We start from the raw sequence: 14,700 nt of genomic DNA on the forward strand, positions 1-14,700 counted from the left end.
CTGGAGAATTGCCAAAACTCAGGCACTTCTGGCTCGATACGACAGGGCGCATTATGATACCCTAGAGACACTGCTACAGCACCTCCCAGATCAGTTTAAGGAAGGAGCAGAGTCGCTTATTACAGAAGGGAAGCTCATAAGCAACGCTTCCATTAAGTGCGCTCTTGACGTAGCGGACACTGCAGCTAGGGCTATTAACACCAGCGTCATGCTAAGAAGGCATGCTTGGTTGAGAATCTCAGGATTCAAACCAGAGATACAGACAACGATACTCAATCAACCTGTCAACCCTGACTCCCTTTTTGGCCCCGAAGTTGACACCACCCTAGAAAAGATCAAAAAAGATACAGAGACTGCAAAGTCTATGGGGGCTCTGCAATCACAGCAGTTTAGGAGTGGGTCTTTTCGTCGCTCTACCAACAGAGGACCATCTAGAGGCCAGAACTCCCAACAGTCGCATTACACTAAACAAGGTACACAGACCACCTATAATAAGAATAACAGAGGTGGATACCGTGGAAACAACGTCATGGGCAGAGGCCGAGGAAACAACAGCTCCAGGTCCTCCGCCACCAACAAACAGTTACGCCTTGTCACTGCCCCCCGACCACGTAACACCTGTCGGGGGGAGACTCCAGGAGTTCCTGCCGGTCTGGAAGTCCATCACTACAGACAGGTGGGTGAGAGACATTGTCCAGTACGGTTATTGTCTGGAGCTCACATCCACTCCACCAAACATACCACCAAGACACCGTCCTATGTCCGCAGAGCACTTGCACTTATTCCACCAGGAAGTTCTCAGTATGCTCCAAAAAGGAGCCATAGAACTCGTGCCAGCAGAAGAACAGGGATCAGGAGTGTACTCACTGTATTTTCTGATCCCCAAAAAGGACGGGTCTCTCAGACCCATACTGGATTTAAGACCTCTAAACCGTTACATTCTGTCAGCATTTTCACATGCTCACCTTGCAACAGGTGCTGCCGTTGCTCAAACAGGAAGACTTTCTCGCGACATTAGACCTCAAGGATGCGTATTTCCATATACCCATACACCCATCACACAGAAAATATCTCAGGTTCACTGTTCTCAACCAACATTACCAGTTCAAAGTCCTCCCTTTCGGAGTAACAACGGCACCCAGAGTGTTCACCAAGTGCCTGGCAACAGTGGCGGCGCACTTAAGGAGACAGCACATACATGTCTATCCTTATCTGGACGAATGGCTTATCCAGGGAAGGTCGGCCCAGCAGTGTGCCAACCACGTAACCCACACCATTCACCTTCTTCACAGTCTTGGCTTCTCCCTGAATTATCCAAAGTCCCACCTTCAACCCACCCACGTACAGCAGTACCTAGGCGCGACCATAGACCCACCCACGTACAGCAGTACCTAGGCGCGACCATAGACACAGCATGCAGTTGCTCATAACAAAGTTCAAACCTCAACACTCACTACCGGCACGAGTGTTTATGCAGTTGATAGGCATGATGGCCTCCTGCATCTTCATAGTCCCGCACGCGAGGTTACATATGCGCACGCTTCAGGAGTGCTTGGCACGTCAGTGGAATCAGGCTCACGGACAATTGAAGGACCTAGTGTTGGTGAGCGGTCGGGCATACAACTCTCTGCATTGGTGGAATCCACAAAACATTTGCAAGGGCCGACCGTTCCGAGAGCCTGTCCCACAAACCGTACTGACGGCGGACGCATCGCTCCAGGGATGGGGAGCTCATGTACTCAATTACACAGTGCAGGGACTATGGACGACACAGCAAAGGAGGATGCACATCAACCTTCTGGAACTCATGGCAATCTTCCTTGCAATGAAGGCATTCAAAGTACACTTGTGCAACAAAGTCGTGTTGATCCGGACGGACAACATGACCGCCATGTACTGCATACAAAAACAGGGAGGGACACACTCCCCACAGTTGTCTCATCTGGCTCAGAGCATGTGGAAGTGGGCCATTCAGAGGAACATCTTCCTCATGGCGGAACACCTCCCGGGCAAGGACAACCAGATGGCGGATCTGCTCAGCAGACACAGCCACCAAATACACGAGTGGGAGATACATCCATCAGTACTCCAACCGTACTTCCAACGGTGGGGTCATCCAGAGATAGACCTATTCGCCACAAGGGAAAACGCAAAATGCCAAAGCTTTGCCGCCAGGTTCCCACATCCACAGTCGCAGGGCAATGCAATATGGATAAACTGGTCAGGCAGATTTGCGTACGCTTTTCCCCCAGCACCATTAATACCGCTGGTGGCACGCAAACTGAGGCAACACTCAATGATGCTCATCCTGGTTGCTCCAACGTGGGCACGCCAACCATGGTACACCACGTTTCTGGAACTCTCCGTGGTACCGCATCAACGACTACGGCTAACACCCACGCTTTTAACGCAGAGCCATGGCGAGATTCAGCACCCAGATCCGCAACAGCTGAACCTGGCGATCTGGCTCCTGAGATCTTAGAATTTGGCTACCTAAACTTGCCTCCAGAATGTATGAATATCATCAAGGAGGCACGGAGACCCACTACCAGAGCCTGCTACGCGGCTAAGTGGAAAAGATTTGTCATTTATTGTAAAAATAATGACATCAATCCGCTGGATGCATCAACGCAAAACATTATCTGTTATCTATTACACTTATACCGATGCAATCTAGCATACAATTCCATCCGTATACATTTAACCGCACTGGCAGCTTACCTTCAGAACAGGCAGCACCTCTCACTGTTCAAAGTGCCTGACATCAGAGCTTTCTTGGAGGGACTCAAACGTGTGATTCCTCCAAGACACCCTCCTTCACCAGTCTGGAACCTGAATGTGGTCCTCACCAGACTGATGGGACCACCTTTTGAACCTCTACACTCTTGTGAGATTCAATTTCTAACATGGAAAGTAGCTTTCCTAGTTGCCATTACTTCCCTAAGAAGAGTTAGTGAACTTGAGGCACTAACCATTCAAGAGCCATTTATACAGGTTCATGCTAACAGGGTCGTACTACGCACCAACCCTACTTTCATGCCCAAGGTAATTTCGCAGTTCCATACGAACCAATCCATAGAACTACCAGTGTTTTATCCTAATCCTGAGAATGTAGCAGAGAGAATGCTCCACACACTTGATATCAAAAGAGCTCTCCTGTACTATATTGACAGAACACAAAATTTCAGGAAAACAAAACAACTGTTTGTTGCCTTTTCTCCACAGTACAAAGGCAACCCCATTTCCAAAGCAGGAATAGCTAGGTGGATCGTTAAGTGTATACAGATTTGCTATGAAAAAGCTAAGCGCACACTAACAATTCCTCCAAAAGCCCACTCCACACGGAAGTTAGGGGCCTCCATGGCTTTCCTGGGAAATATTCCTTTAGAGGAGATATGTAGAGCAGCCACATGGTCCACTATACATACATTTACCAAGCACTACTGTGTAGATGTACACTCAAGGCAGCAGGCAGCTGTAGGACAGGCTGTTCTCAAAACTCTTTTTCAGACTGCTGCAGCTGGCACGGGAAGCCGCCGCTAAATGGAGGGACTGCTATATAATCTATGCACAGATATGAATTCAGCAGCCCACATGCCTCGAACCGAATATGCTACTTACCAGTATGCATCTGTCCTTGGCATGTAGGGCTGCTGACATTCATATCGCCCACCCTCCTCCCCGGCGCCTGTAGCAGCTGTAGCATTCAGTAATTACTAGTTAGCATGGTCATCATTCACTGTATTACACTCCATCTATGCCACAATGGCGAAAAACAATCTAAGGATGGAGGGGATGCCCATGCGCACTGTAGTCCAGGGGAGGAGCCACCTATCTCGTGATACTTCGAAGACTCTTCCAGGACAACAATGTGCAATCATCCGGACCCAACACTAGGCGGCGATCTATGCACAGATATGAATGTCAGCAGCCCTACATGCCAAGAACAGATGCATACTGGTAAGTAGCATATTCGACACACTCACCGAATGCAGTTCCTGAGGTGGGGGGGATCGGGATGCAGGTTACAAAGCGTCACGTGTGGTCAGTACCGGACTGCGCGACCATTGCTGTAAATAGCACTTCTATATCGCGCGAACTCGACCCGAAGGTATAGCAGCGCTGTGCATGAGCACCATATTTACACACATATTCAGGCACGGGAGTGAGATCATGAGCCGCCAGGTCCGCGACCCTCGGGAACCCGTGTGTGCACACCGGCGATGCCTTCTTGAGACACCGGTTGAGGGGGGAAGAAGCATCTGTCCATAGCGCAACTGTGCGCCAAAGTAACTGAGCACCGGACACGAGCACCGTACCACATTAACCAGTTCAGGTGCGGGAGATGTAGGTATGCCCGGGATCACGTAATGAGCGCGCATGCATTGGAGCGCCGGACACGAGCAACGTGTCACACATTCATGCGCATGGAATGCCGAAATTCCTTTAAACCGTAATGCGCGCAAAAGTATTAGAGCGCCGGACACGAGCACCGACCAAATAACCCATTCAGGTGCAAGGGGTGCCGTAATGCCCAGAATCACATAATGCGCGCGAATGTGGGCACAAGCAAATTCCTGTATCATGTGTCTGCATTATAGGAAGCCAGCCAATACATGTTGCATAATTATCTAGTGTGAACTCGACCCGAAGGTATTGGAGCAAAATCTTGTGAACAATGCCCCCGCCCCCCAGTGCCCACGATGGTCGCACTCGCTCAACCAGTAACCCTGTGCTACAGGTAGCCAGCGGTGATGCCCGACAAGGATTACACGCCTAGCCCTAAATAGCTGGACACTTATCACCTACCCCTAGCATTGCCCGCCGGGGGCCTTGTCCGCTAACCGTGGCGGCTCTATCGCATGGCAGCATGGCCCGGGCTCACGTCACCACGCCGGCCTGGCAGCCCAGCCCATTGGTTACTATACAAGGCGATGGCTGCATGTCGCCGTCATGCATGTGTCGCTAGGGAACTACCTGGTTGCGATCCGACCCCACCGGTCTATTCAAGCACTATGCCCCGCGGGACGTCGGCCCCATGGCGGTCCTGCCCCCCCCCCGCGATCGCGCACCACACTTCCGGTGCCGCTACACAGCAAGTCATGAGCGGTAAAGCCCCCCCTCCCCCCCATCAAGGCACACCGGCACCCAGACGGTAACGGGGGGTGTGAGCAAGCAGTCCGTCATCACCATGACCCCCCCACACAGGGTAATCGGGCGGTGGGCTCTCCCTACCCAGCTGCCCTCGCAAACACTGCTAGCGTGCGTCTGGCCACGATACGGGGGGGGGGGTTAAAACCCGGGGCCTCGCACCATGCCCCGTCTAGCTGCAAAAGCCCCGGCGAGATTCGGACCACCGGCCCCTGGGTTACCCGCCCATTGCGAATCGAGCAGCATCGATTTAAATTATGTGTGCCTCTACAAACGGAAACGCTTGGAGGGGGTTGAGTCTTGCCCCCCTGGACTGTCCGAGCACGCGGGTGGGTGATACACCCAGAAAATAGCATGCGCAGGGTGTCGCGGCTCGGTGATCAAACCGCGAGGCTCAGCCCACTCACCGGGAACGTCGCACCATGCTGGTCGACCGGGGGGCATTAGATAGAGATGCCGTGTGGCGGGAGGCCTGCCTAGTTGCGGCCACAGATCAAGAGTGAGGCTGACCGCAGGGGGACCCAAGACTAACAACTCATTTAGCCTATGTAGGATCGAAGCCGATCGGGAGCTGCTTCTAGGCCCCCCTCACTCAGACCCCTGGCCGATCCAACGCTGCACCCGGCCGACGGCCCTAGCCACCCAGCTGGCCGGACTAAGGCACCAGAGGCGGAGGAAAACCACCGCTGGGACAGGGATACAACTGGATGGCCTGCGACTGCGATCAGGGGTGAAGGGGGGCGGGGGGGACTCACCTCGCAACCAATGACCGACGATGAGTCCAACGACCAGCGACCGACGATGGGTCAAACGAACGACGGCGTATCACGGCGTATACAAACGGCATCGGGAGGGTGGGCTCCCGCTACCTTTCGCGCACCCTCCGATGCTTTACCAATCGGGCTATGGCCCTTTCAACACTGATCGGTGCCCCTATTCGGCAGCGTTGCCGGCAGACTCTATTAAATCGCCTCCCTCGCCCTAATCTTGCGCCCCCCTCCGCCCGTGGCCATCCGCGCCACAGGGCCTTGTCGACCTGGTACTGCCCAGGGACAGGGCCGGGGCGGAGTGGGTGCAGCAAGACTCACCGCATCTGGAGACGACGACGACTGATCATGTGGCGAGGTGGGCGACAAAGAGGTCGCCAGGAGGGTGGGGGAAGGCTAAATAGCCTCCCCCTCACATCAGGGCCAGGAAGTGACACGCATTGGCCACCCAGCCTCCCAGCCTCCCTCCCGGCTCACTACTTATGACGCCCCCTCAGCGACCGCGCAGCGGACGCGCGCAGCGGGAGCGCCGACTGAGCGCCGAAGGTGCGCCAAAGGTAAGCACGTCTGCGCCCGTCCGCGCCTGGACCGCGCCCAGCGCCAGACCCCCTGGCCCCCGCGCCCACCAGCCCCCCCGCAGGACCTACGATGCCGCCACACTCATCGCACTCAACACCGCCCGAACCCCAGGGTGCCACCAAGCATCCCCGCGACACACCCATGGACCCTTCGCCTGCATATCCTGCAAATTCTCCTGCCTCCGCACCGGCACCGCACCCACCAAGACGGACAACAGCAACCACCTGAAGTGCATCCTGCTCAACGCCCGCTCCGTCCACAGACACGCCGTGGAACTCTGGGACCTCCTCGACACCGCATCTCCTGACGTTGCCTTCCTCACGGAAACCTGGATGAACGCCTCCTCAGCCCCCGACATCGCCATCCCGGACGGCTACAAGATCATCAGGAAAGATCGCGTCAACCAGACCGGAGGAGGCATCGCCATCGTCCACAAAAGCACCATTCGCATCTCGACTGACTCCACCGACACTCTCAACGCCGCCGAACACCTGCATTTCCAGATCCACCTCAACCCCAAGACCACCCTCAGAGGCACCCTCATCTACAGACCCCCGGGACCACGCACACAATTCAGCGAAGACATCGCCGACTTCATCAGCCCGCACGCCCTCCCCTCCGCCGACTACATCCTCCTCGGGGACCTCAACTTCCACCTGGAGAACAACAACGACCGCAACACCACCAGCCTGCTGGACAACCTGGCCAACCTCGGGCTGAAGCAACTGGTCAACACCCCCACCCACTACGCCGGCCACACGCTCGACCCCGTCTTCTCATCCAGCAAGCACGTCACCTTCAGCCACTCCACCGGACTTCACTGGACTGACCACAGCTGACCACAGCTTCAAAAAGAACACGGTCCACCACCACCCGAAGCGGGTTCCCCACAGGAACTGGAGCAAGATCACCGTCGCCCAGCTCGCCACCTCCCTCAGCCAGAACCCACCTGTCAGGACAACGGACCCTAACACAGCAGCCCTCAACCTCACTCAGTGGCTGACCTCCTGTGCCGACGACCTCGCCCCACTAAAGCACCCACTCACCAGGCACAGAAGCAAGAAGGCCCCCTGGTTCACCGACGAACTCAAGAACTCCAAGAAGGCCTGCCGCACCCTCGAGAAGGCCTGGCTCCTCGACAAGACCGCCGACAACATGACTGCCCTCAAACTCGCTACCCGCAGACACCACCAGCTCATCCGCACCACCAAGAAGAAATCTCTGAAGGAACGACTGGACAAGAACGCCCATGACAGCAAGGAGCTCTTCAACATCGTCAAGGAGTTCTCTAACCCCAGCACCGGCAACAACGACATCACTCCCTCACAGGAGCTCTGCGACTCCCTCGCCTCGAACTTCCACTGCAAGATCGCCAACATCCACAACAGCTTCGGCGTTTCACCCCCGCACCCATCGGTCGAACCTACGCACCCCGCCGCCATCCTCCAGACATGGACCAAGGTGACCCCCGAAGACACAACAGGCATGATGAACACCATCAACTCCGGATCGCCGACAGACCCGTGCCCCCACCATGTCTTCAACAAGGCCGCCTCTACCATCGCACCCCACCTCCGAGACATCATCAACACCTCCTTCGACACAGCCACCTTCCCGGAAAGCTGGAAGCACGCCGAGCTCAGCGCTCTGCTGAAGAAACCAACAGCGGACCCGACCGACCTCAAGAACTTCCGCCCCATCTCGCTCCTTCCCTTCCCCGCCAAAGTCATCGAGAAGGTAGTCAACAAGCAACTGGCCGCCTTCCTCGAGTCGAACGGATCCCTCGACCCATCACAGTCCGGATTCAGAGCCAACCACAGCACCGAGACCGCCCTCATCGCAGCCACCGACGACATCCGAGCCCTGCTGGACAACGGTGAAACAGCGGCACTCATCCTCCTAGACCTCTCCGCAGCATTTGACACTGTCTGCCACCGCACCCTAGTCCAACGCCTCAACGACACCGGCATCCAAGGGACGGCCCTGGAATGGATCACCTCATACCTCTCCGGCAGAACACAGAGAGTACGCCTCCCTCCTTTCCTCTCTGAGGCCACCGGAGTCATCTGCGGCGTCCCGCAAGGATCATCGCTCAGCCCCACTCTCTTCAACATCTACATGAAACCCCTCACTGCCATCGCACGCCAACACAACCTCAACATCATCTCCTACGCCGATGACACCCAGCTGATTCTCTCCCTCACCAGAGACCCCGACACCGCCAAAACCAGCCTACACGAAGGGATGAAAGACGTCGCCAAATGGATGGACATCAGCCGCCTGAAATTGAACACGGACAAGACAGAAGTCCTCATCCTGGGACCATCGCCCTCTGCATGGGACGACTCCTGGTGGCCCCCGGCCCTAGGCACCGCACCCAAGCCTACGGACCACGCACGCAACTTGGGCGTCATCCTGGACTCCTCCCTATCTATGACCAGACAAGTCAACGCCGTATCCTAAGCCTGCTTCCACAACCTTCGCATGCTCCGTAAGATCTTCCGCTGGATCCCGACCGAGACCAGGAAGACGGTCACCCAGGCCCTCGTCACCAGCAGACTAGACTACGGAAACACCCTCTACGCCGGTACAACAGCCAAGCTTCAGAAAAGACTTCAACGTATCCAGAACGCCTCCGCCCGACTCATCCTGGACGTCCCCCGACGCAGCCACATCTCGAGCCATCTGAGGGACCTGCACTGGCTCCCCGTCAACAAGAGGATCACGTTCAGACTCCTCACCCACGCACACAAATCCCTCCACGACCTTGGTCCAAGATACCTCAACGACCGCCTGACCTTCTACACGCCCACCCGCCAGCTACGATCCGCAAACCTCGCCCTCGCCGTCGTCCCTCGCATCCAGAGAACCACCGCCGGAGGAAGATCCTTCTCCTACCTGGCGGCTCAGACATGGAACTCCCTGCCCATCCACCTGCGACTGACCCCGGACCACCTCGCCTTCAGGAGACAGCTCAAGACCTGGCTGTTCGAGCAGTAGCAGACCCCCTCCCTCATGCGCCTTGAGACCCTTCCGGGTGAGTAGTGCGCAATACAAATTTCTTAATTGATTGATTGATTGCATTGCGCGTCACTTCCGGCCAGCCCGAGGAGGGGGGCTCCGGTCGGCGTCCCCGCCCCCCCCCCCCCCCTGTGGGAGGGGGTGGGGAGGGGGCCGCGGTCAGCGGCATTTACCTAATACACATATGTTGTGATGACTTTCCTATACGTCACGCTGGATGCAGACAAGACTGTTCCACTGCAGGATTGTAATCACTGCAATGTCCTGTTTCCTGCTCGTGTACCTACCTCCTTTTATCGTTCTATTTTCTGCAAGCTTTCATATACCTAACGCTGTTTATATCCTGTGCACGAAGCGCGTGTGCACAGGGAGAAGACTGCACTACATAAACTGAGCAGACTCCGCTAACCTTCTCGGAGGGCGGTACCATTCAAGCCTCAGGGGCTCGTAGGACGGTACTATTCAAGCCACAGGGGGTGCGTCAACCTGGTGAGCTGGCAGATGGGCTTTAATATGGACTTCTACAGCGGGCCATCAGGGCAGCGCATGTGGCAATAATTACTCATGCCAGCCAGGTCTGGTAGGCGAGCAACAGCGTGGGCGAGGAGTAGATGTATTGGAATGTTCTAGATTCTTATTATAGTCGCAGCAGCATTATATTGCATTACATCAAACATAAGTACAGCGCATCCTCAAATATTTAAACGTGCTTTCATATGTTACAATAAAGAAAAAGGATGGTTTTTGAAATAAAATATTTGCCTAGGATCACACAGTTTGGTCAAGCAGGGACGCTGGTACTGATCAATCTGGAGTCACATACATCAGAAGATAAGGATCTCCACTATTATCAGTAAATATCTCTATGAAAATAAGCTTTGTGGCTTCGCCCTTCTGCCCCTGGGCAGCCTTGCTTTCACTAAGGGTGCCTTGTTCTCGTCTTGCCCCTTGGCGAGGTGGACACACCTGTGGTAGATTTGTTTATTCACTCCTGTGAGACATGGAAGGCGGCTTATCAGCTCACTGCTTACAGAGCCTCGCAGGGCACCAGACCAGAGTTTGGAACTGAAGAGCATGTCCTCATCATCTCAGTGTACCTGCCTCCTACTAAGAGGCGGCAGGGCTCTCCCATTGTGCCCTTGCTGAGCAGTGCAGGCACCATCTTTGAAAATCAAAGAAGTGCAGGCACTGGTTACCTGACAATTGTAAGCACTGCCTCAGGCCAGGAACCCTGGTGGTCAATTCTCTGCTCTGATGAGGACCAGTGAGGAGGACCAGGCAGGGACCTCTTGCATCGCGATGTGCCAACAATGCGCGCTGTGGTAGCATCCCATGGCAATGGAACGATTTTAAGCGGCCAGCAGGTTAGGGTCAGGTGTTGGGCTACCAGGAGCTGGCGGATATCTTTTCTTAATCATCGACATTCCTACTAAGCTAAAGTGATGAGATGGAACACAGCACACAGGAGCTGGGCTTCAAAGCGCTGTGGAGTGCCACAAATGCCACCACACGATTGTATTCTTTTTGTTTTGGACAGACAGCTTGCAGGCTGTTTTAGCACTGTGTCTCATGTTTTATTGAATTTTATTTGTAAAGTGTCACATTGTCCCCACTTTTTGGAGCAGCCTTAAATCTATTGTACATAGATATCTTCCTTACCTGCGCTGTAAAAATACATGCATTTTGCAAGGAAATCATTTTCCCTGGTTGTGTTTTCTTGTGTTGTTGTTGATCAGTTCTTCATTTGACCGTTAATTCATTTTGGTCTTGTATGGAATTGATTTCTGACAGGATTTTTGTTGTTTATACTAACTGTTACCCAGAATCCTGAGGTTTACTGGTTCACCCCATTAGAAAGTAATGGACCACACAATCATACTCAGACCTCACTGATCATATGCTTGAATAAATGCGCAGTCATCCTGTCCCTGATAGCTCTTACAGACCTGGCAGATGCAACCTATGCTGTGTATTGATTGACACCCTTCTGAGCTGCAGCATGTCGTTGGCATGCTCTCACACTCCACGCGACATGCGCCCTTTGCCTTTGCTCAGCATCTCTGCTTACTCTCCTGCAGGTTCTAGGTTCTGAAGATGGCCGACCCAGGAAAGTTCCAGTTCGCCATTGACCGGGGCGGCACCTTCACAGACGTGTTTTCGAGGTGTCCTGGGGGTAAAGTGCGAGTAATGAAGCTGTTGTCGGAGGATCCTGCCAACTACAGAGATGCCCCCACAGAGGGAATCCGGCGCATCCTGGAGGAGGTGTGTGTCTGCAAAGGGTGTACTTATTTTGAATTTCAATTTCAGTAAATGTAGTTTTGAGTGGGCATTTCATGGCCCTGTAGCTATGTGTGTACTTATGCTGTGGTTTGCATATGTGTGCTGGTGTTAAGACAATAAGTTGTAGGATTGGTGCATGTATGTGGGTAGATCTGCACGTCCAACACACAGAAAACTATGGTTACCCCACCCGCTAACTTACTCAGGATACAGTACACATCACTAGTTGGTTGACTGTTCGTTATACCCTACTTCCCTACCCCGGGTCATAGTCTACCGGGGCCTTTAGTGGCATAAACCAGATGCCATGGCCACCAATGTAATCAATAAAGGGCTCAGAAGTTGATGCCCACTTTCAATCTTTTTTTTTTTTTTACAGAGTTTTATGTAGCACAAACTTGACCCGAATCAGGTATCCGAGCGCTTTACATAGCACCAGTTGCATTACATGAGGACACATTCATGTTTGTTAGGCACAGAGAGATAAAGTGATTTGCCCAGAATCACAGGATGTTCAGCATCATTGCTGAGACTCCAACCCAGTTCGCCAGATTCGAGGTCGACCGCCCTAGCCGTTAAGCCAACTCCTCTCTCAATCAGCACCTGTTAAGGAACCACTAAATACCACGGATGCCTACTAAATTGAAGAGAGACCCACAAAGTGCCAGGGGTAGCCACATGTATGTCATGAACACCACATGCCAGTGATGGCCACCAACATTTAGGAATAGCAAAAACACCAGGTTTGGCTATAAGACAGGGGAGGAGTATTGTATTCCAGGGTCAGGATCATATTCCAGGATTGCGTACCTCATGCCATGGGTAGCTATTAGATGCAAAGGATGACTGCCAGTGTGAACCAAGGCTACCATATGTTAATGATGCTCACCATACATATGCGTAGATAGAATTGCCACATGTGCACACACAAACGCACTGGACCCCAGTCCAACTGCACCATTTGCACTAATGAAAGCTATGTCCCGCGCAGACCCAGAGGTGAAAGAATCTGTACCCTTATACTACACATTGAACCTTCCGGGTGCCTTACAGAGGAACCCATTACTGGGTGCTACAGCTCCTTGATTAATGTCAAACTCAGGAACTGTGCATTCATGTTTATGTTGTAAGGCAGCTATGGGCAGGTTCTGTTGCTTTTTATGCATCTGCAAAATCCTTTCAGTCTGTGACAGTTGACCTAGATGTAGAAGGAAAGTTATTAAAGTACAGTTGATGTTTGTTAATTGAGTTGATTCTCCCTAGGAGTGTGGAATACCCTTCCCAAGGGACCATGCCATTGACACATCAAGAATTGACTGGATCCGAATGGGTACGACAGTGGCCACCAATGCCCTGCTGGAACGGAAGGGGGAGCGGATCGCCCTGGTCATTACCAAAGGATTTAAAGACCTGCTGCACATCGGCAACCAGTCACGGCCGAAGATCTTTGACCTCGTAAGTGGACACTGGCATGATGTTTGACCCCTCTGCAATATCGCATATCAGCCCGCTAGAGGTTTTTGGAAGTGTCAGCGGATCATGCTACTTGCTGCTGCTCTAAAATGCTGGGGTTATGGAGTAACAACAGTAAAACACAGTGGGCTTTCTTGAGTGTTATTAGGTAGCCCTTTGAACTTTGTATTAGGTAGCCTTCTAAACCTCTGTAGTCTCATTTGAATTTCTAGCTCATCTCGTGTCATTGCTTCTCAGTCTCATCTCATAGCAATCACATCTCATGTAATCTCAATCTCATCTCATCAAATCTCACTTTCATCTCAGCTAAATCTCATCTAAGTCTCAATATCATGTCAATGATCGTCTCATCTAAGTCACCTCTCAACCTCAATTTCATCTCATCTATTTTACCTCCATCCCATCCCATCTCAGTCTCTACTCAATCTAAATCTCAATCTCATCTCATCACTCCCATCTCAATCTTATTTCAATCTCATCTCATGTCATACATCCTAATGTTGGAGCACTGCTGCCAGTTCTCCCCAGCTAAGGGGTCTATAAGCTATGGGCATATGGGCATGAAGGCCAGAGAGAGCTAGGGTGACTTCCACTTCTGCCTCCCCACCAGGGCCCTTCTCTGTACCTTTGCATTCTCCAGAACAGGCTTGAGACACAAGGACAGAGTGTGAGATGCACAATTGGTCACCTTTCATGAGGCCCAACACCCAAGCGCTGAGGTGAAAATCTCAGTGTTTGCAATCAGGGGGTGTAACATAGGCCCCTAGAGCATTTGCAGAGTATGGGTCCCCGTTTGGCCTCAGATCTTTGTAAATCTGGGAGATGGACAGAGTGGGTGACATTTTAGGGGACCCTCATCAAATTTTCTGAAGTCAAACAAATAATGTGATTCTTTTTGCAAATGTCTGAAGATTCTGGCCTTACATTTTATTATTTATCCTCCAGCCAGTGCCAAGAGGCCCTTCAACTGTTCCTAGGACGTAGAAAAACTGATTTACATGACATAAACATTGTTGAACAAATTATCAGTAGGTATCATGAGCTGAACACATATGCTGGATGAGGAAGCAGACTGGCCAGTGGCCTCTCAACTAAAGGTGTGCACCGTAGTAAGCCCCCACCAAAGGCTGAAAGGGAGTTGGGTCTTCCAGAGTAGCAGCAGATTGAGAGGTATTTAGGCCTGACCTGGAAACCTCAACAGTATTTCCTTCCTTCTTACAAGTGTCCCTAGAAAAGCAACACAGATCTAAGCAATCTCCTATGCATTTCCCCTCCTTGGACGGACTGTCAAGTGTACTCAGCCAATTCCTGAAGGGAACGTGCAATGCAATTAATGTACATTTTGATTGCCCCAGAGAGCATCTACTCCACTCCTGGAGTGCCAGGGTGATTCTACCCATATCACCGCGCCTTAGGGAATCAATGGTAG

General features: G+C 52.6%; 1 protein-coding gene across 5 annotated transcripts in view; it reads left to right on the forward strand.

The window, feature by feature from the left end:
- The window catches only part of OPLAH (5-oxoprolinase, ATP-hydrolysing), a 443,349-nt gene that overhangs the window by 170,222 nt on the left and 258,427 nt on the right, over positions 1–14,700 (forward strand). For all 5 annotated transcript variants that reach the window (XM_085604553.1, XM_085604550.1, XM_085604552.1 and 2 more), the window contains exons 2-3: positions 11,597–11,780; positions 13,062–13,253. In XM_085604553.1, the coding sequence (XP_085460679.1) occupies positions 11,613–11,780; positions 13,062–13,253 (360 nt within the window). In that variant the 5' untranslated portion in view covers positions 11,597–11,612. The remainder of the gene's footprint in view (positions 1–11,596; positions 11,781–13,061; positions 13,254–14,700) is intronic.

The sequence above is a fragment of the Triturus cristatus genome, chromosome 5_1 (assembly GCF_964204655.1).
Source record: "Triturus cristatus chromosome 5_1, aTriCri1.1, whole genome shotgun sequence".
Taxonomy (NCBI): Eukaryota; Metazoa; Chordata; class Amphibia; order Caudata; family Salamandridae; genus Triturus; species Triturus cristatus.